This window comes from Vulpes vulpes, chromosome X (genome assembly GCF_048418805.1).
Source record: "Vulpes vulpes isolate BD-2025 chromosome X, VulVul3, whole genome shotgun sequence".
Lineage (NCBI taxonomy): Eukaryota > Metazoa > Chordata > Mammalia > Carnivora > Canidae > Vulpes > Vulpes vulpes.
In genome coordinates this window covers 80,697,522-80,717,686 of record NC_132796.1, presented here as the reverse complement: position 1 = coordinate 80,717,686, position 20,165 = coordinate 80,697,522, and the positions used below count along the sequence as shown (strand labels likewise).

The following is a 20,165-nucleotide window of genomic DNA, read 5'->3' as shown; positions in this document are numbered from 1 at the left end:
AGGTATGGAGAAAATCCTCAGTTTAGTTTAAATAAGACCTGGTAGGAAGTATAGGTTTGGACTCACCCAAATTGGAGTTCCCAATTCAGAAATCCAGACAAAGTAATACAAGGACCACCAGCATTTCCAATAATCAAGAACCTTTCAGAAAATTCTGGCAGCTGCCTTATATAGTTTTCAAGTATGTAAGAGATGATAAGCAAAAACTGCCCAGTTGGTAAGAACCATTTGATCACTCTATATTGTTTTAAGCTTTTTAAAAAAAATTTTTAAGCTTTTAAGCCACTAGGTTTTGGGGATGTTTTATTATGTATTAATCAGAATATTACATCAAGCAACGGGGAGTGAGTGAGTGGTTGTAGCCAGATAGATGAGTTCTATTTTATTTTATTAAAGATTTTATTTATTTGACAGAGAGAGAGAACATGAGAGAGCACAAGCAGGGGGAGAGGCAGAGGTAGAGGGAGAAGCACGCTCCCCACTGAGCAGGCAGCCTAAGTGGAGCTCCATCTCAGGACCCTGGGATCATAACCTGAGTCAAAGGCAGACACTTAACCAACTGAACCACCGAGGTGCCCTCAAATAGATGTTTTAAATTTCAGTAAGTCTGCTGATTTTCAATGCTGGGATTATGTTTGTCTCAGGCTGTTTTTCCTGAGACCCATTTTCCTGAATACACAGTCTCTCATCAAGTTGGCAGTGATGATGGGTGTTGGGGAACGTAGATACAAAGGAAATCGAACAACCAGTCCTTGACTTGAAGAACTCACAGTCTTGTGAGACAAAACATCAGCACATTAAATGGCATGAGAAGTTATAAGGCAACAAATCAGCAAGTTCAAACTAATATACTACAGCCCAAAATTGAATGCATGTGGCAATGTATGGCTACTCAAACAGGGGGATGGAGCTAGACATTTTCAACCCTGAAGGCAACACTTTAGAAAGGGCCCCTTTTCCTTTGTTAACACTGAAATAAACATCTCCAGCAATGCAGGGGCTAGCTGAATGATATTAACACTTCCAAAGAAAGAAAAAGGAGGTAATTTCCAAAGACAGTTATTCTTGTTTTAATTTTCCTTTGTTCTGATATGTGATTTGGGGGCAAGCTACAATTTCCCTGAGCATCCATTTCCTCATCTCCAGGCTGGAGTAACAATCAGAGGGTGTGGGATGAAAGTCAGGAAACCTGAGTTGGAATCTCAAATATGTCATTTACCAGCTGCATGACCTTGGATACATCGTCTCCCTCCAGCCGGCTAATTTCCTCATCTATGACATGGAGATATTGAGCTTCATGGTTCAGAAGATCCCCACGGATTCTGACACTGGAGGCCACAGACAGTTCACAGTTGATCGTGAAGGGTTAAAAAGGAATGCTGATGTATATGAGAGTACTATGTAAGCTATAAAAATACATAGATGTTAGAAATATCAGTATGATCCAGTTCTATGAATAATAATAATAATAAAAAGCCCTGTAGTTCTCTTCCAAATTTAGGAGCTTAAAATATAAATGGTACTGTCAATGCAGCGCTTTTTTGGGGGCCCTTAGAGGATTCTGAGAATTCTTTGTAACTGCCACTCATCAAGTAAACACAACTTTGCAGTAGTCTGTCTCAGGCTCACCAAGGCATCTGCAGTGCTATTGTGATTTCAAGGCTGGGTCCTTGGCTCAACTGGAATCCTAGGGACTGCTACAACAGTGGTGGCTGTGGTGGGCTATTCCGAGAGTTTTCTTCAAAACCCTTGACAGTAAAGGCCCTTTTCAGGGAGCACGGGGACCTTCTTTGTGGGAGAAAGCAGATTTCTAAATCGTCCCCTCTCCCTACACACACACACACACACACACACACACACACACATCTCCACTCTGCTTTTAAGGACACCAACACTTTGCCACTTTTCTAGCCCGTAGTGTGGATTCGGGAAGCGCCCCGAAATGATAAGCAGTTTGCTGGGGCATAATCTGCGAGGCCAGCTCATCCTTCGTCCCGCACACCGGCTCAGGACCGGACCACGTGCACCAGAGGGGCCCTGTGCCGGAGGAGAGGGGTTGCGGGCTTCCAGACACGGAGGTCGGAGGGTGGCCGGGGTCTCCAGGGCCCGCGCGAGTGGTGGGGAGCTCCTGGGTGCATTCCAGCGCAGAGGGGGAGGAGGGGCCGGAGAAGAGGTGCGGTCCCTTTAAGACCCCAACGCTGGCTTAGCCAGAGGAGGGGGGTGCAGTGGGGGCGTTGCGTGATGGGAAAGTCGCCGGCTGAGCCTCACACTTTCTCCTGATTTCTTAACTTTTGGGCCTGGGGAGCAGGAATAAAGCGGCCGTGCCGGGGTGGGGACGGGGTGCGGACGGCGGCGGCTGCGTGCCCGCGGACTTCCCGCCTGCGCCCAGGCGGCCGGCCTCTCCGGCCAAGTGGGGAGCGAGCGGCGGGCGGCGGGCAGGCAGGTGGCCCCGGGCCGCCGCCGCGCCCGCGCCTTGGCTCTGCCTCCAGGAGCTCAGCGAGCCGCCGCTCCCTCGTGGTGTGAGGGCGGTGATGTTTTTCCTCCCACCCACTTCTGAGTCCCCCCTCCCCCCCTCGTGCGCACTCTAGCTCTCGCCACAACCTGCAAGCCCCAGACTTCGGAGGAGCGCCCCGGGGAGCTCGGAGCGCGTGCACGCGTGGAAGACGGAGCAGGCCAGTGGCCAGGTCAGTGAGCAGTGCCTGATGCCCGCTCCCCCTGCCTTCCTTTCCATGCTTTGCACAGGTGGGGTGACTTCTGTTGGCCCAAGCCGCCCCTGGACGGTCCTCCCGGGGTGCCCCAACTCGCTCTGGGGTCCAGTTGCTGGCGCCGGGCTGGAGGTGGGCTCTCCGGCTACGGACCCGCGCAGATTAGGGACCCCGGATTCGAACTCATCACTTGCCGCTCCTCGCTGGGCTTACTTATCTTCATGCTCTGGCGCCCAGGGGAAGCCACTTGGGTAGCCACCCATTGGGTTCCGCAGTCCTTTTAGTTACTGCCCGTGTCCGGAGCCTTTTTTTCTGGCTTGCTGAAGTGCCCTGGACCAGCGGGTGATTAATATGTGCTAAAGTTAATGAAACAGGGCGGTCGGGCGAGAGGCTTCTCTGTCCTCTGGGTATGTCTCATTTTCCGGCCCAGACCTCTGGGGTCAGAGCTTGAGACGCTAGGCTCAGGAAGCAAGGGAGTACTGCCAGAGCTTAGGGCCTGGAAAGCCTGCCTTCCAGACCCCCCCTGCTGGCCCTGCCACTAACTCTGTGAGAATGGGCAGTTGAGTTCTCCGGGCTCCAGGGTGCCCATTTTGAAGGTGGAGTTGTTGTGGGGCATAAAATGAAATGATGGATATAGCAAGGTGTTTTGCAAGCCAAATGCAAGGCATTGTTTGTCAATCATAAGCAGCAGTGAAGGCATTGACTCTGAGACACAGACACCCTGGGCTAGATAGGGTTGCATTTTTTGGTGGAAACCCACCACCAGTGAGCTGAGCTTTTCTTGTTGGGTGGTGGAGTGGGGAGAAGATTTCAGCAGACGGACGGGGGCCCGAGACCCCAGGGTCTTCTTGTTTGTCCCAGAGAGAATGCTACCCCAGGGGGCTGTACCACAGGAGACAGTGAATGTGAATTTACAAGGTCAGTCAGGCCTCTCAGGAAGATTAAAGAGACACTGTGGACCAAGAAGAACTGGCTGATGTGCCCATCCCTTAGCCTTCCTTTGGGAATGTCCCTTTGGTTCTCTTCTATCCAGGAGACCTCTTCTAAGAAGGTCTGGACTTCTGACAACTTGATGGCCCGGCAGTCCCAGCCCCGCAAGGAGCCTTTGGTCCCTTTGCTTGATGCAAATGAATTATGTGAATGCTTGTTTCATGGAGGTACCTTAATGGATTACACTTCTTTAGGTTCTGACATGTTTCTTGTTCTCTTGCAAAGCCCCTGCCTCCCCACACTCCTCCCCAGTGTTAGTTGCAGGATTTTGTTTTCTTACTTGCTTTCTTGTGGGGGAGGGGGCCTGGATCCCCCAAAACATGTCGGTGGCTATGTTTCTAAGTAAACTGTAGAAGAGTCAGTGCAAGTTCAATGGCACAACAGCCTGTGTGAAGCAGAGAGTTAATGCAGAAATAACTCCAGTTAACTGGGTCAAAGTATAATTTGAAAAATTAAGGACACTTTGGCTCTTTGCAAGTATAAGAGTCGGCATGTTTGCTGAGCAATGCTTGCTTAGGTTTATTGCTTTCTGCCCAACAAATGTCTTGAAGCACCTCCCTCCCCCAAAAGAAAAAGTTAAAGGGATCAAGAGAAATTGAACGGGGCGGGGTGGGGGGGGGAGTCCTAGGGAGAGAATTCTCCTCAGTTTATATTACTGCACGGAATACAAAGACAGGACTTCAGATCTTGTAAATCAAAAGTGAATATTTATAAAGCGATTCATTTTCTGATGTTCTCCGTCACAGCCTGGGAGGCCACACAGATGACAGGAACGCCAAAAGAGATTAATTGCTCTCTCGTCACCAACTTTTCTATTTGCTCATTACATTAGTTGGGACCCAAGAAAAGCAAAAAAATTCTGAGAGCCGTTTTCTTGCCAGCTTGAGTTATGAAGCAATGCTACTGTTCGCCAAATCGCCCAGCCATTGTACAAGAAAAACAACCCTGTTGGTTCTTGCTTGGGGAGACCCGCAAATTGCAGTTTGAGAACTACTCCCTGAGATCCATATGTGATTGTGATAAATTGGATTTCAGCAGTTAGAAAAATCTTTCTTGTTCGAAGGCTTGGGAGATAAGCTTATTAAATGAGGCTCAGAAAGAGCCTCACTGGGGTGGGAAGCTATGTTAAACTGTTCATGGAAATTATTTGCTTCAAGGGAACCTGGTCACCCTCAGAGGACAGAGACGTTCTGAGTGATTGAAGCTGGATCACAATCTTGGGAAGGAGGTAGAGAAGACACGCGGGTTCCGCAAATCAATCGTGGCATGTGATTCTGTATGATCAGTTTTTCTTTGGCTTTCCAGTTATCCAGACAAGTTAGAAACGTTCGAAGTAGGAGCTATGGCATCTGCATCGCGGCCCAAAGACAGTTCAGTTTTCCAGAATGATCATCTTGCATTTCTGCCAGATCTTTATTCTTAAGATTTAGGTTGGCTCCTCAGAAGATATCAATTCGAGGCACCTGGGAGCGTCTGCCTTCAGCTTAGGTTAGGGATCCTGGGATGCAGCTGTGAGTTGGGCTCCCTGCTCAGCCTGCTTCTTCATCTCCCCCTGCTTTTGCTCTCAAATAAATAAAATCATAAAAAGGGCAATCAGTGTGTTCTCTTCCCATCTGGGGTTAACCCCGAATTAAAACGATCATCTGTTGGAAGGGTGTTGCAGACTCTGAAGTCTATGGAAATGACCTGTGGCGGGACCTGAGCTATAGCAATCTTTCTATGTTCTAAGGCTCAACTAGAAATGCAAATATCAAACTTTTAAGAGTTGTCGCTGTTTTGATGGTCTTTGGCATGGTGGTGGAGTGTGAACACATTGTCTATTTAAATTTGCCTAATGTCTTTTAAAAATGGCCCACTGGAAATTTCCATTTCTCAGTAGATTTCATGTGAGAGCAGTATGTCTGAACCATCAAGGTGTTTAATTGTATCCATTTGCTAATAACATCCATCTTTTCCATCAAAAGTAACCAAACTGCGGATCTTTATAGATCTCATAGAAGACACAGGAGAAACATTGACCAATTTATGCCTCATCCCTGAAGGATAGCAGTAGTCTTGAAGCTGAGATGAGTTAACTTTTCATTTCAGGAAGTATTTGGGTCCCATGCCTATTATTTTTGTCTTGGTTGCCAAAGGAGCCGTTTTGCAAACCTATTTCCCTTTTCTCCCAAAGAAAATCTCTTGAGAAATCAATTCTAATTCTGTTAGAAAGGATGATTTCAATATTCATTTTTATTTTCCTACGACTTGCTTGTAAGGATTTTAGCCTTAGCAGTGGATAGGAATGCATGCTCATCTGCTTGAATTCCCCCCCCCCCAAACTTTGTAAGATAGGAGAGGCAAGTTCTCTTTCTTACACAGAAAAACAGGGCTTACACGTGCATAAATACTCCAGCATATTTTTCCCCCTGACAAGTTAAAAGCATAAGCATTGGTGATCTTCAGTCAGTTTCAGAGGACCTAAGTCTCTTTTTTTTGCTTTTTTTCCCAGCAGCTTGAATACACCGGGCCCTGAAAGTTTTGAGTGGCCTTTTACAGTGGCCAGGATGAGAAAAAAGTGGAAAATGGAAGGCATGAAATACATCTTCTCCTTGTTGCTGTTCTTTCTTTTCCTAGAAGGAAGCAAAACAGAGCAAGTGAAACGTAAGTATCTTGAGTTTGAAAAACAGGATACTTTCTTGTAATTTCTATGAAAATGTGGTTATAATCTGTAGGGATGGTGATTTAGCTCAAATGTGGCCATACCATTATTCTAGGAGGAGAAAGTCAATGTTACTGGTTTATGCACGAGTTGATAAAAGAATAAGAGCTTTGAATCGGGCCAACTCAATTTGGGGCTGTTTTTCTGAATATCATATAGTTTTCATCTCCTAGAACACATGACACATTAGCCTATTTTCCTTTTCCTGTTCTAAACTGTACAAATATCATTCCATTTTACGTAACTCTAGAAATATCTGACAGATGAGCTGGATTTTTTCCCAAATTTCAGACTCTTCAGCAAAGGTTTTTAGTTTATGAAAAAAAAACACAGAAAAGAAAAAAAAAGAAAAAGAAAAAGAAAAAGTCAAGCAGGCTCTGCCTATTCCCTTATGCCACAAAATAAAGAAGGAAAAAAAATCTTCACATGAACTGGATTCAGATGAGAAATCCTTTGAGGAAATTGAGATTCCAGGGACCGTGAACAAATTGGATGCCGTTTATTGAAAGAACGTCCCCGCAAAGCCAGGGAATATTTCTAGAAAGTCAGCGATCCGTGTGATGGGCTAACACATTGGAGAAAGCCGAGTGGCAGCAAGGCCAGGGGGGTGGGGGGGATAATTAAGCCTCCTGGCCGCCACATTTGGGGGATTTATGCGTAATCGTTGACATTGCTGCTCTGGTTAGGAGCTTTCTGCTGAAAGGACGAGCCTCACCTTCTTGGGGCCACTTGCAGCCCTCTCTGGGGGCGGACTCTTGCTCTAAACTGGAAGGAAAAGCGACAGCTCCAGTTCCCGTCTTTGGCTGCATCAAAAGAAGCTCAAAATGGAGCTGGTCCAAGAGGGGCATTCATTCTCTGCTCCACTGAACTTATTCATGAGGAGGAACTGGGAAAATCTTCTTGGTCGGAGCTGAAGCAGCATCTGAAGCCCATCACTTAAACATTTCTCTCCATTATCAACAGAAGTTGAATGTTGCAGGCATGAGGCTTGGCGGCAGGAAAATTGGTGCCGGATTCATACCACCATTAGGTGTCTTTCTGACCCGCAGTGCTTTTCATAGTAATCTCTGTCTTCTGCCTGGGAGAAGGGGTGCTCTTGATGGGGCTCCTATGAATGAGTGACCTATGGTGGTATCTAGAGCAATGGGAAGGAAATTTGGCAGGGCACAGTTATTGGCAAGGAAACCTACATCAGTCTCCCTTCCTCTTTCTCTCTCTTCCTCAAATTGACCTCCTTCTTCTATCAGGAAGCTCTTCTTTGAGAGGCTGTGATAGAAACATTGTCCATCCATTCTCAGCTCTGCTTACAAGCCAGCTGGGCCAAAGATCCTTGCTCTCTTCTGAAGAAACTTCCCTTATGACCTATTTCTGATGGCATCACGGGGAAGCTTGCAACTCTTAGAAGCCATCTCTTCTGGGAAGTCTTCCATATGTATGAAGAACTGAGGAATGCAGTCCATGCAACTTTGAGCTTAACCGACAAACCGAAGAAAAATAGGACTTCAAAAGCATTTACAGGCCCTAAGCTATCACTTTCTAAAGTGTCCTGCTACCTATGAATTTGTCCCAAGCCCTTTTGTTACTCAGTTGGTGTCAGAATAATTATATAGAAGGTGGCCTAGGGCCCCAGTTCTGTTCTAGTGGCTCAAGTTCACAGTCAGACGATGAGGCTAAGGGCATAATTATTCCCTGAATGAACAGCTCATTCCGGGCCACAAAGTGCCATTCTGTGTGGCCACGCCCAAGCTAACTGTCTCGAGGACATGTGCTAAGTTATCTCCACTAAAAGGGAAATCTCAAAGCATATGATGTCTGTATGTTGCCTTGATACACACACATACACACACACAATCATACACACACACAATGCATGCACGGAGATTGTACTGCAGCTCTAACAATGAGACATTAGAAGCAATGGAAATGTCAATCTAGTGGGGAATGGTTACATAAACGATCCATGTAATGTACTACTATGCTACCATTAAAAACATCACATATTACAAATTTGAGAGCCCTGCTAAATGCCGAATTAACTCCTTTTTAAATTTCTTGAATTTTATTTTTTAAAAGATTTTATTTATTTATTAATGAGAGACACAGAGAGAGAGAGGCAGAGACACAGGCAGAGAGAGGGAGAAGCAGGTTCCATACAGGGAGCCCAATGCGGGACTCGATCCCCGGACTCCAGGATCACGCCCTGAGCCGAAGGCAGACACCCAACCTTTGAGCCACCCAGGCGTCTTGTATTTCTTAAATTTTAAAATTAATAGTACTTGTGCAAAATGATCTGAGAGTATCTGGGCTTTATGAAGAATGTGTGTCCCTCAGCTATCAACACACTTTCCAAGGGTAGCCATGACTAATAATTTGCTATGTATTCTTCCAAACTCTTCTCTCTGTGTCATAAAAACACACATACATGTTTGTAGGGTTTTTCCTTTTCCAAAGATGGGGTATGATATGTAGTGTTCTGTAACCTTTTCTTCAGGTACGGTCTAGGACATCCTTCCGTGTCAGAACCTTGCCACATAATGGTGCCATATTCTTTCTCATGCTTGCGTGCTATCTGGTTGTATAAGCATGCCACGGTTTAATTAACCAGTCGCTAGTTGTATATACTGAGGTTGTTTCCCGGCTTTGCTCTCACAACTAAGGCATTGATGAACACCTTAGGGCACTTAGGCCAGTATTTGCGAGGAATTGTTTTGTCAGAGTGGCTGTTTGGTTTTCACCTTGGTAAAGTGCCATCAAATTGTCCTTCAAAAAAAGTTGACGTCAGGTCACACTTCCACTGTCTGTGTATGAGTGTCCTTTTTTAATTCCTTCACCAAAAATTACAATTAATCTTTGTATCTTGGGGCCCATTTAATAGGGGGAATTAGATTTCAGTTTTGCTGTGATACTTTTCCTATTACTAGAGAATCTTTGCATTTAGTTTTCCATCCAATCGTATTTCTTCAGTGAGCAACCTATTTTGCAGTTAGATTGCTTGACTTTAGTGGTTGGGAAAAACTTATTTATTAACATGTTGTTATTTCGAACCTTGTTTAGTGACTTTTGATATTTACTTTAAAAAAAATTTTTTTTTATTTATCCATTAATGAGAGATATGGAGAGAGGCAGAGGCCTAGGCAGAGTGAGAAGCCCAATGTGGGACTTGATCCCTGGACTCCAGGATCATGCCCTGAGCTAAAGGCAGGCATTCAACCACCGAGCCACCCAGGCATCCCAACCTTTGGTATTTAAAATACTATTTTTCCCCTCTGCCGTTTGCTTTAAACTTTAATTTGGATTTTCCCAAATGGAGGTTTTAAGTTTTTGTGTAGTCAGGACGGTTATGTATTTCCATTATGGCTTCTGAATCTCTTCTTATTCCTAGGGAGGTCTTTACCACTTACTCTATTATATTTTTTTTTACTACTGCTTCCATAATGTGGGGTTTTACCCGTAGTTCTCCATTCCATCTGAAATGTATAGCCATCTATGGTGTGCTATGGGGAGCTGACTTTTTTTTTTAATCTGTGGGTGGAAGGTTCATGACTTCTTTTTGCTCATCCTTGTGCTTCTGTTCATTCTGGAATTTCCACAGTTGGCAAGCATGACATTTAAAACATGGATAAAAATCTGCAATAACTCCAGGAAACATAAAAGTGTAAGGGCTGTAAACCCTCACATCTCTCCTTGCTGCCTGATGCCACTGTACACAAGGAAGCCAAGGCTTTTGACTCTTCGTGGGTTGGTTTAAGTATAAGCTTCTGTATCAATTCAGATGCTCTGCAGCCTGCTTGCGCCCTCCTGTCTAGGGCATCAGGGTGGAAGGAGGAGTTGTGCCTTTGGTTAAAGATGCTCACTCAAAAAAAAAAAAAAAGATGCTCACTCCATTGGTATAGAGGAGTCTAAAGAGGTCTGGAGAAAAGGCCATATTTGCAGAAAGCTGTTTCACCAGGAAAGGGAGGGCTGGATGCTGCCACTTGCTAGTGGCTAATTAGCTGTAGTTATGTTGCTCTCTCAGGAGACAAGATGGGTTCAGGAACCCAGAGAATCCTGATCGTTTATTGCAATGGATGACAGAGCCGTGTGCGGCTTATCGAAAAGTCTGTGTCCAGAATCAGCAAGGTTTGAGGTCTGCAGCCAGGGGGAAAAAGTCTTTCTGTAACTGCATTATGCTCTGTTGTTAAAGTTGCAGTCAAAGAGGCCAGGAAGCTCTTTTGAAGTTCAAAGGAGCGGAACATTCAGCGCATAATAACTCATGCAAATATGGGACAAACGAGTTGAAGAGTTTGCCTCTTTTGGCAGTTCTAACGTGGGTAATGAGCGATCAATCAAAGTGAGGTGGAAGAAGTGAGTTGTTGGGAATGTTCAGTGATGTATTTCCAAAGGACCAGCCTGTGCCAGGACTGGCAAAGTTTCTGGAGAGAGGGATTGTCCGTGTTATTTCATGGAGTCCGTTCCTGCTGTATAAGGTGACTTAGCTGGATCTTCCAAGGGACTAGAATCTCACTCATTTTTTCTCTTCAGGAGAAAAGCATCCAACATTCACATTTGGCCGAAAATGGGCCTTTTATATGAACCTACCCAGAGCTTCTCTGTTGTGAAAACCAACCAGAGAGGCTTGAGTTTTCCTCTTCCAGATTCTCGCTTGGAGATTTGAGGTGATTATCGGACAGTAGAAAGAAGCAAGCAAAAGAGTTAGATATCTTTGCCTCTTGGAGGCTCTTGTAGGTGGGAGCAGATGAAAGGGAAAACACCTTAACTTTGGATACCTTAACACTTTGCAAAGTACATTCTTAATTATTCTTTATGTTGGGAGTGCCACCAGGGTGGGGTGTAGAGGCTCTGGAGTCAGCTTAGATCCCAACCCCCAGCTCCATGGCTGGCTTGCTTGCTTGCTTGCTTTTTTTTTTTTTTATTTTTTTGCTCCATGGCTTTCTTATGGGCTTTGAGAATGTTACCTAAGTTCTCCAGCTTTAGTTTCCTTATCAGCACAAGTAGGGGAAATTATAGCTTGACAACCATGAACATGGTCACTAGCAAAATCATTGGTATTGTGTGTGCCAAGTGCCTTGCCACAGGGGCTGGCATGTAGTTAGCCTTAAATGAGCAGTAACCAGTAGAGGAACTCTCTTGCAAGCCAAATGATATTATGCTCTTAATTTTTCAGTAAGAGATTTGAAACCCAGTGAGGTCAAGTGCCTTGATAAAGACAGACAACAAGTCCGAGCCAGGACTAGAACTAAAACCCAGGTCTTCAAAATCAGTGTTGGGTTCACAACCTCACTTTGGTTCTAGCAGGTCTCTAGGGACAGCCAGTTCATTCTCTTGAATAGAAGCCCATTCCTTTGCTTATGGCAGCCCCTTAACACATAACAGATGATCCAAGTGTGTGAAGAGAGAACTTTGTGACCAGAATTCTTGATAGGCAGTATACTATGTGGGAATTATTATTATTATTTTATTTTATTATTTTATTTTATTTTGTTTTATTTTATTTTATTATTTTATATTTTACTATGTGGGAATTAAAAGGGACTGACACAAACGTTATTCAGGAACCTGAATAAGCTAAGCCAAAGCAAATTTGTGAGGAAGGGTAAAAATATGTGCCTTTATGTCCATGCTTCTTAGATTTCCCTGACTTCTCAGTAGGATTGGAATGTCCTCATAGTCTGATGGGAAGAAGTCTGTCCTGACTTTAAAGTCAGGAGACCTGGTCATTTCTGTTGCTTGCTATGTGGTATTGGTTGAGTCATTCAGGCTCTCTGAGCTAAGAATTTTCTACTTATAAGTGAGGGTTCTTGCTTTCTGGACAGCAGAGTAAAAGACACCAGAGTAGGCACTGAGGAAGTGGGGTAAGGGAAGTTGAGGCCCTGCCTTTATGTCCTTGCAGCATACCTGGACTTTTATCATTGTCACGAGGTTATTGCAAAGGGTATTACTCCCGTAAGCTTTATAGGCTGCCTGCTTCTAAAAAAGATTTAGATACAGGTTGTATGTGAAAGAATAGCTGCAAGCTAACAGTTTTAAAGATGACATAAAATAGAGCACATCTGAAGAAAGTAGAAAGTGTAGATGTTTTTAGCACCTGGTTTGGTGTGCTATGGTATTCACACTCTAAATTTGGCTTGTGCTTCCGAAAAGATAAAAAGAGGCAGTTTGGGTTGGCTGGCAAGAGGAAATGACAGTTTTATCTACAGGGACTAGTCCCTACCTCCCACCCACTCAGGCAGTATCAATCATGGGATGTTTGCATAAGGCACGTTTGAGTAGTACAAGGATACCATCAGTAACCTTGGTTTCAGAGAAGAAAGAATGGCCTTTCTTTATTGACTCTGTAAAGGAAGAAGGCAAGTAGTAAATCATAACTCAATAAAAGTCCTTCTGTAAGTGCTAAGGCAGTGTGGTCCAGATCCTTTTAACTTCAGAGGATCTCGACGTAGGCTAGGTTGTCAATTATCAGACACCCTAAGCAAGGGTTATATCAAAATTATTTTTTAATGATTTTAAAACATGCCCAGAAAGAAAGCTAAGTTGCCTCCAAAAGATAATAAAAAAAAATGAAATAGATGCTCGCTGTTAAACAATCAGAAGACAAAAATATAAGAAAACAAAAATCACTGGTAATCTCAGTGTGTAAGGAAAACCATAGCTAATTAGTATATATGCTTCTAGTCTTTTTTTTCATGCTCATTTATACATATTATCATACATACACATCATTTTACAGAAATGAAGCCCTGCTTCAGAATCAGCTTGGTTTATTAAGTCAATTCACAATCTATTCTCTGAAATGCACTTGCAATGGTGATAGATCCTATGTGGTTTGAAGTGAAAGCTGGATTTTCTCGATTATCTGTTGCAGGGCATGCAAAGTTGATCCCGTTGTGAAAAAAGATCAAGAGCACATCTTGAATTCTTGACCATAATGGATAGAAGGCAAGCCTCCTTTAGAGACTTGCGCTGCCACCAAGGTGCTGATAGGAAGGACAACTTGTTCGTCCAAACAAAAGCTTTTATTTTTACCCAAAGTTCTGTGCCAGATGACATGTAAGAGATGATTTTTAGCCAGAAAAATAATCAGGTCACATTTTACCAGTCTAGAAGCCTTTCTGTAAAAGATCTCCACATGGCCTCATCGTGAGGCCTGATAAGAATACCACCAACTCCCAGTTATCCATGCTAATGGCAGGGAAGGGCCTAGAAGAGCCCAGTAAGTTGAGATTTCATGGAAAATCTCAAGTTCTCATCTGAGCCAGTGGTGTGGCCTTGATCACTGTCAGACCTCTTCAAAATATGGACTCTCCTCTTCTCATTGAGTTTGCCCACCTGCTAGTAGAAAATTGAACTAGCCACAAGGCAGATAGTGGAAGGGCTATGATGGGTTTAGGTCGCTCAATATATATTAATTTGAATTAATTGGGGCCAAATGATCTAATAAGTAGGAGTAAGGTAAATAAGGCCAATACAGAGGAATAAGCTGCACGTACAGGACGGAGATTTTGGCTTTTTCCTAGCTTTTCTTTTTCACTAGCTTCCGTAAACCTGGAAATGAAGTCTTAAAGCCATGAGGAAACCTGATAGAGATTTCAATCCCAGAAACCCAATTGCCAGGGAAATAAGAGACTTTTACATCTTTAACGATGCTATGGTGTCTTGCCCTTCCTCTACTCTGCTTCAAGTTTGATGAATAACAGAAGTAGTTATGCTTTTATTTTTTTCTGCCTTATTATAGTCTATAGTAGTCTTTTAAAAAATAATTAAAAAGGAATTGGGTTACTTGATTTGTCCACTTGTGTAAGGAACAGCAAAGATTCATCGCTCATTTCACTGGCTGTATGTGTCATAATAAAATAAATATTATTGCAATACTTGCATGATGATGTGTCTACAGTTATAGCTCTTATCAAAAACTGTTCCTTGGGAACCCTGGGTGGCGCAGCGGTTTGGCGCCTGCCTTTGGCCCAGGGCGCGATCCTGGAGACCCAGGATCGAATCCCACGTCGGGCTCCCGGTGCATGGAGCCTGCTTCTCCCTCTGCCTGTGTCTCTGCCTCTCTCTCTCTCTGTGTGACTATCATAAATAAATAAAAATTAAAAAACAAACAAACAAAAAAACTGTTCCTAAGAATGTTTTCTTGCTTTTAGCCTGGCGATGAAGTTATCAACCTTACGACCTAGCTCTGGGTGCTAGACAGTAACAATTGGGCAAAATATTGATGGCATAGTGGCACATCTCTGTTGTTCACTTTTAATCATCATTATATCTGTTAACCGGGTCCCCTAAAGTAGCAGGGATTGCCACTGCTGATTTGGGCCAGCCACACCATTTGAAAATTAGCTATGATGATGCAGGTTGAAGGTCCATCTCAAATGTTAGTTGCAATTCCTTTGGGACCAAGTTCTACTCACAGATACCATTAATTAGTGGTAAGTCATGCATTCTCCAGCTGGTATCTGTCAGCTACTGGCAAGTGATAAGCTTACTTTTTCTTGCCTGTGTCGTGTAGAAGTTGGCGAGTCATCGTTGTTTTAATAAAATCAGCTCACATGTGCTTCTTGTCCAAAATGATACACTGGGATTTTAGGCGTGGTCGATTATGTGTGCAAGTCATTAAATTCTCCCATGGGCTAACGCCAAAATTTTGTAAAAGTTCAGACTTAGAAGCATGTGTTGAAATTGACTTGACCATAGTTTCTTAAAATTGATAATGGTTCAGCGCACTCATCGAGCAGTCGGCTAGGATTGTGCCAACTGCTCAATCCTAGACACCCATGGTAAAACATGTATTAAAGATTATAATGTTTACTCTCATTATGTGCTTTTAAAAAATCAGTGTTGGTAATTGTAGAAACTTTGTTTAGTAACTCCAGTGGCATTACTGTTCCACTTCCTGTCTGCCTCCACTTCCTGAATTTGCTCCTTTCAATAGTTTGTGGGTTTCTATCTGGGGCATAACTGGACAAATTGCTGAGATAATAGGACCAATGAAAATGATAACGCTAATTCAAAAAGATATACCCACCCCTATGTTTATCACAGCATTATTTACAATAGCCAAGATATGGAAGCAACCCAAGTGTAGATGAATGGATAAAGAAATGTGGGACACACACACAGACACACACAGTGGAATATTACTCATCCATAAAAAAAGAATGAAATCTTGCCAATTGCAACAACATAGTTGAACCTAGAGGGCATTATGCTAAGTGAAATAAATCAGACAAAGATAAATACCATGCCGTTTTACTCATATGTGGACTGTAAAGAACAAAAGCTTGGGTACTATTTTATAGTTTGTGCCTTTATCCCAGTGATAGATACAAAAAATGCATAATAAAGCCTGCCAGCTGTACTGTTTTATACAGTCTGATTATGACTTGACTTTACTGTGGCCAACACCTGATTCTTTAAAAGGTGATCAGAGCTTTTTCAAAGGTCTGGTGGAAGGTTAATTTGAAAAAACATCAGGCAAGAATGTGTAGAAGCCTTTTCCAATTTCTCAAAGTGGGTTACCTGTACCTGACAAGTATGTCGCTGGAAAGGCAGAATCTTCTAGTGGTTGCAGCCTTGGGTCTGAAGCCATACTACTTAGGTTTGAATCCCAGCTCCATGCCCTGACCAGTCACATTAACTTGGGTACATTACCAAATCTCTCTCTTCCTCAGATTCCTTGTCTGTAAAATGAGACTAATAATGGAACCTACCTTATGGAATCGTGGGAATTTAGTGAATTTGTCAATGTGAAACCCTTAGTGAGCCTGGCTTATAGGCAGGTGTTCAGCAAATACTAGTTGCTGTTTTTGCTCCTGCTGTTATGACCCTTCTCATCTGATTCTGTTGTTTAGGGCTGGGTTCCCTGGCTGCTTTTATATTTACCAGCTACCTCTTAGACTTTGAGCCACATTTAGAGCAGGAAAATTCAGATTGATTAGTTTTCACATGTTGTCCAACAACGCTATTCATTTTATTTAATTTCTTAAAGATTTTATTTATTTATTTGCGAGAGAAACAGAGAGAGAGGCAGAGACATAGGCAGAAGAAGCAAGCTCCCTGCAGGGATCCTGATGTGGGACTCAGTCCCAGGACTCCAGGATCACGACCTGAGCCAAAGGCAGACACTTAACCGCTGAGCCACCCAGGTGCCTCCCAGCAACACTCTTTAGAGACTGACTTTGGGGAAAGTGGAATCTGTTGACTGAAATAAGTTATTTTTGATAGATCTATGGATTTCATGAATATACGAGCTCTGGTATATTGAAAGGATCCATTTTAATAATAGTGCCTGTGAAATAACCCACCTTAAAGATATTTTGGAATTGAGATGGCAACTTGCTTATTATATAAAGGATACCCTCCTGTAGCACAAGTGAATACTGTTCCTTTGGAAACAGACTTTCCTGCAAGCTAAAACCTTTCAATAATTTGGATGTGAGTTTTAAAAATATGTATATACACTTGAAACCCACACTTTGATGGCTTGTCTTATTTTAGTGTTTCCCGAGTCTGTCATAGGCCTTGATCTTTTATTTATCCCTTTTTTTTTCTTTCATCTATTAAGGGGTAAATCACCCAACCATACAGACACATAGCAGATAGTGAAAGCTCATCCCCTTTCATATTTTAAATAGGTAGATTTAATGTCAACCTCTGAGGGAGCTAATTCAAGCAAGTACAATAATCTGGAATTAAATGCATAATGCACAAGGTTTCATCTTACTTTGCAATATGGATTTTTTTTCCGGACATCTGTGTCTCTGTGCCTTCCATCTCTACTTCTGTCTCTTGGCTGCAATATGGATTTAAATCAACAAACTAACTTGTAGCTTAGCTCCATTTATGTCTTAGTGGCTGCAGGCCCATACGAGTAGAACTATTTATGCTAAACTACTAATGTCCCTTGAATAACTCCCTTCATGGATTTGCTTCTAAGTGTATACCCATATTCTTTCTGAAGTGTCTAGATAAATTGTATATATGAAATGCAAATCACCTAGGTGTTTGAGAGTGAGATTATAAATTTACTGTAGACAAAGTCACTCGCCTCTCACCCACATGTGGGAGGTAGCAAAAGATGCCTCATTTAGATATTGTTTTGGGAAACTCATGATCACTTCTCATCAGTTGAAGATGCTGGAATTGTTAACATATTTAAAATACTTCCTACTCCATTCTAGAATATTGTGGACCAAGAGTCTTAATTTGTGTCTATACCAAGAAAATTGTATTTCTAAGACTTGGCTAAAAAGCATGCAAGTTCTGCCTAAAAAGTAATTTTGATTTTCTGAGTTCTTCCAGTTAATAAATGGTTTTGAGCAGGACAACTGGGTGGCTCAGTGGTTGAGTGTCTGCCTTTGGCTCAGGGTATCCAGGATAGAGTCCCACATTGGGCTTCCTGCGAGGAACCTGCTTTTCCGTCTGGCTATGTCTCTGCCTTCTCTCTGTGTCTCTCATGAATAAATAAATGAAATCTTTTAAAAATTCTCAAAATATAAATGGATTTGAGCACCTACCCTTAGCTCAGAAATGTAGATTAATATAACAATATTAATAATAATAGTAATATTACAAAAGGGGAAATAAAATACTTATTAAAAATGAATATATATTCAACTTCCTGATAAAGGAAAATACTGGTTCTGTTTTCCAGTACCAAATTGGCAGTTTCACTTTAATTTTGATTAAATTTTTAATGATGATTCTAGTATAGTTAACATATACAATATTATATTAGTTTCAGGTGTGTAATATAGTGATTCAACAAATCTGTACATTACTCAGTGCTCATCATGATAAGTATACTCTTTAATCCCCTTCATCCATTTCACCCATCCCCAAACACACCTCCCCTCTGGTAACCATCAGTTTGTTCTGTATAGTAAGTAAGGGTCTGTTTTTTTGTTCGACTCTCTCTTTTTTCCCTTTTGTTCATTTGTTTTGTTTCCTAAATTTCGCATACCAGTGAAATCACATGGTCTTTGTCTTTCTCTTACTTTGCTTAGCATTATACTCTCTAGCTCCATCCATGTTGTTACACATGGCAAAATTTCATTCTTTGTTCCTTCTGAATAATATTTCATTGTATATGTATACCACAAACTATTGGAACTAAACCAAGTAAAAATTGTCTGCACAGTGAAGGAAACAATCAACAAAACTAAAAGGCAGCCTACTGAATAGGGGAAGACATTGGCAAATGACATATCTGATAAAGGGTTAGTATTCAAAATATATAAAGAACTGATACAACTCAACAGCCAAAAAGCAAATAATCTAATTAAAAGTAGGCAGAAGACATGAACAGATATTTCTCCAGAGAAGACATCCAGATGTCCAGAAAATATATGAAATGATGCTCAACGTCATTTGTCAACAGGGAAATGCAAACCAAAACTACGATAGTACCTCATACCTGTGAGAATGACAAAAATCAAGAACACAAGGAAAAAGTATTGGCAAGAGTGTTAAGAAAAAGGAACCCTCACGTGTTGTTAGTGGAAATGCAAACTGGTGCAGCCACTTGTAGAAAACAATATGGAGGTTCCTCAAAAAAGTTAAAAATAGAACTACCCTATGATCCAGTAATCACACTGAGTATTTACCAAAAAAATATGAAAACACTAATTCAAAGGGATACATGCACTGCATGTTATTTCAGAATTATTTACAATAGCCAAATTATTGAGGCATCCCAAGTACCCAAATTGGCAGAGTTTTATTCAATTAAACCATCCAGTGTTGGGCATTCTCATGTACTGCAAGTGGGAAGGTAAATTAGTATAGCTTTTCTGGAAGGCAGTTTGACAGTACAGGTCAAGAACTTGAATACACTCAAAACCTTTGACTAATCTACTTCTAAGAATTTATATTAAGAAAATAACCAGTGGGATCCCTGGGTGGCGCAGCGGTTTGGCGCCTGCCTTTGGCCCAGGGCGCAATCCTGGAGACCCGGGATCGAATCCCACATCAGGCTCCCAGTGCATGGAGCCTGCTTCTCCCTCTGTCTGTGTCTCTGCCTCTCTCTCTCTCTCTCTCTCTCTCTCTCTCTGTGACTATCATAAATAAATAAAAATTAAAAAAAAAAAGAAAATAACCAGTGTTGCATATAGAACTTTATATTCTAAGATATTTATCATGGAGTTTGTTTTTTAAAAAGAGAATGAGGGGATCCCTGGGTGGCGCAGTGGTTTGGCGCCTGCCTTTGGCCCGGGGCGCGATCCTGGAGACCCGGGATCGAATCCCACGTCGGGCTCCCGGTGCATGGAGCCTGCTTCTCCCTCTGCCTGTGTCTCTGCCTCTCTCTCTCTCTCTCTCTCTCTGTGACTATCATAAAAATAAAAAAAATAAAAATAAAAAAATAAAAAGAGAATGAAACAACCTAATACCCCCAAATAGGGGATTCGTTAATAAATAAATCATGGTTCAATTATGTTGGTGTAGAGTCATGACACTAAGCAGGAAGTATAAGGGAATATTTAATGGCACAAAAATACTCATGTTAGTTTTAGAATATGGCTCACAAAAAATGCATTACTATATGCTGTTAATTTTGCGATAAAACCTTTTTACACAAAATGCACAGAAAATGAGCTTGTGGTTACTGGTCTGAAATGTAAAGGGCTTAGAAGTCATCATTCCCATTGTCACACAAAAAAAGCAGAAGGAACAACTTTTCATAAATCAATTACAACATTGACATCATAGGGCAAACTGCCCTGTTTTTTACTCTAAAATCTGAAAAGCCTGGTGAATGCAATCACCACTGCTGG

At 42.3% G+C, this 20,165-nt stretch overlaps 1 protein-coding gene across 1 annotated transcript in view; it reads left to right on the top strand.

Moving 5' to 3' along the window:
* The first annotated feature begins 2,312 nt into the window (after positions 1 to 2,312).
* Positions 2,313 to 20,165, top strand: part of CHRDL1 (chordin like 1) — a 118,845-nt gene continuing 100,992 nt past the window's right edge. The window contains 3 exon segments of the mRNA XM_026014863.2: positions 2,313 to 2,567; positions 2,569 to 2,684; positions 6,190 to 6,338. Of these exon segments, the coding sequence (XP_025870648.1) occupies positions 2,532 to 2,567; positions 2,569 to 2,684; positions 6,190 to 6,338 (301 nt within the window). The 5' untranslated portion in view covers positions 2,313 to 2,531.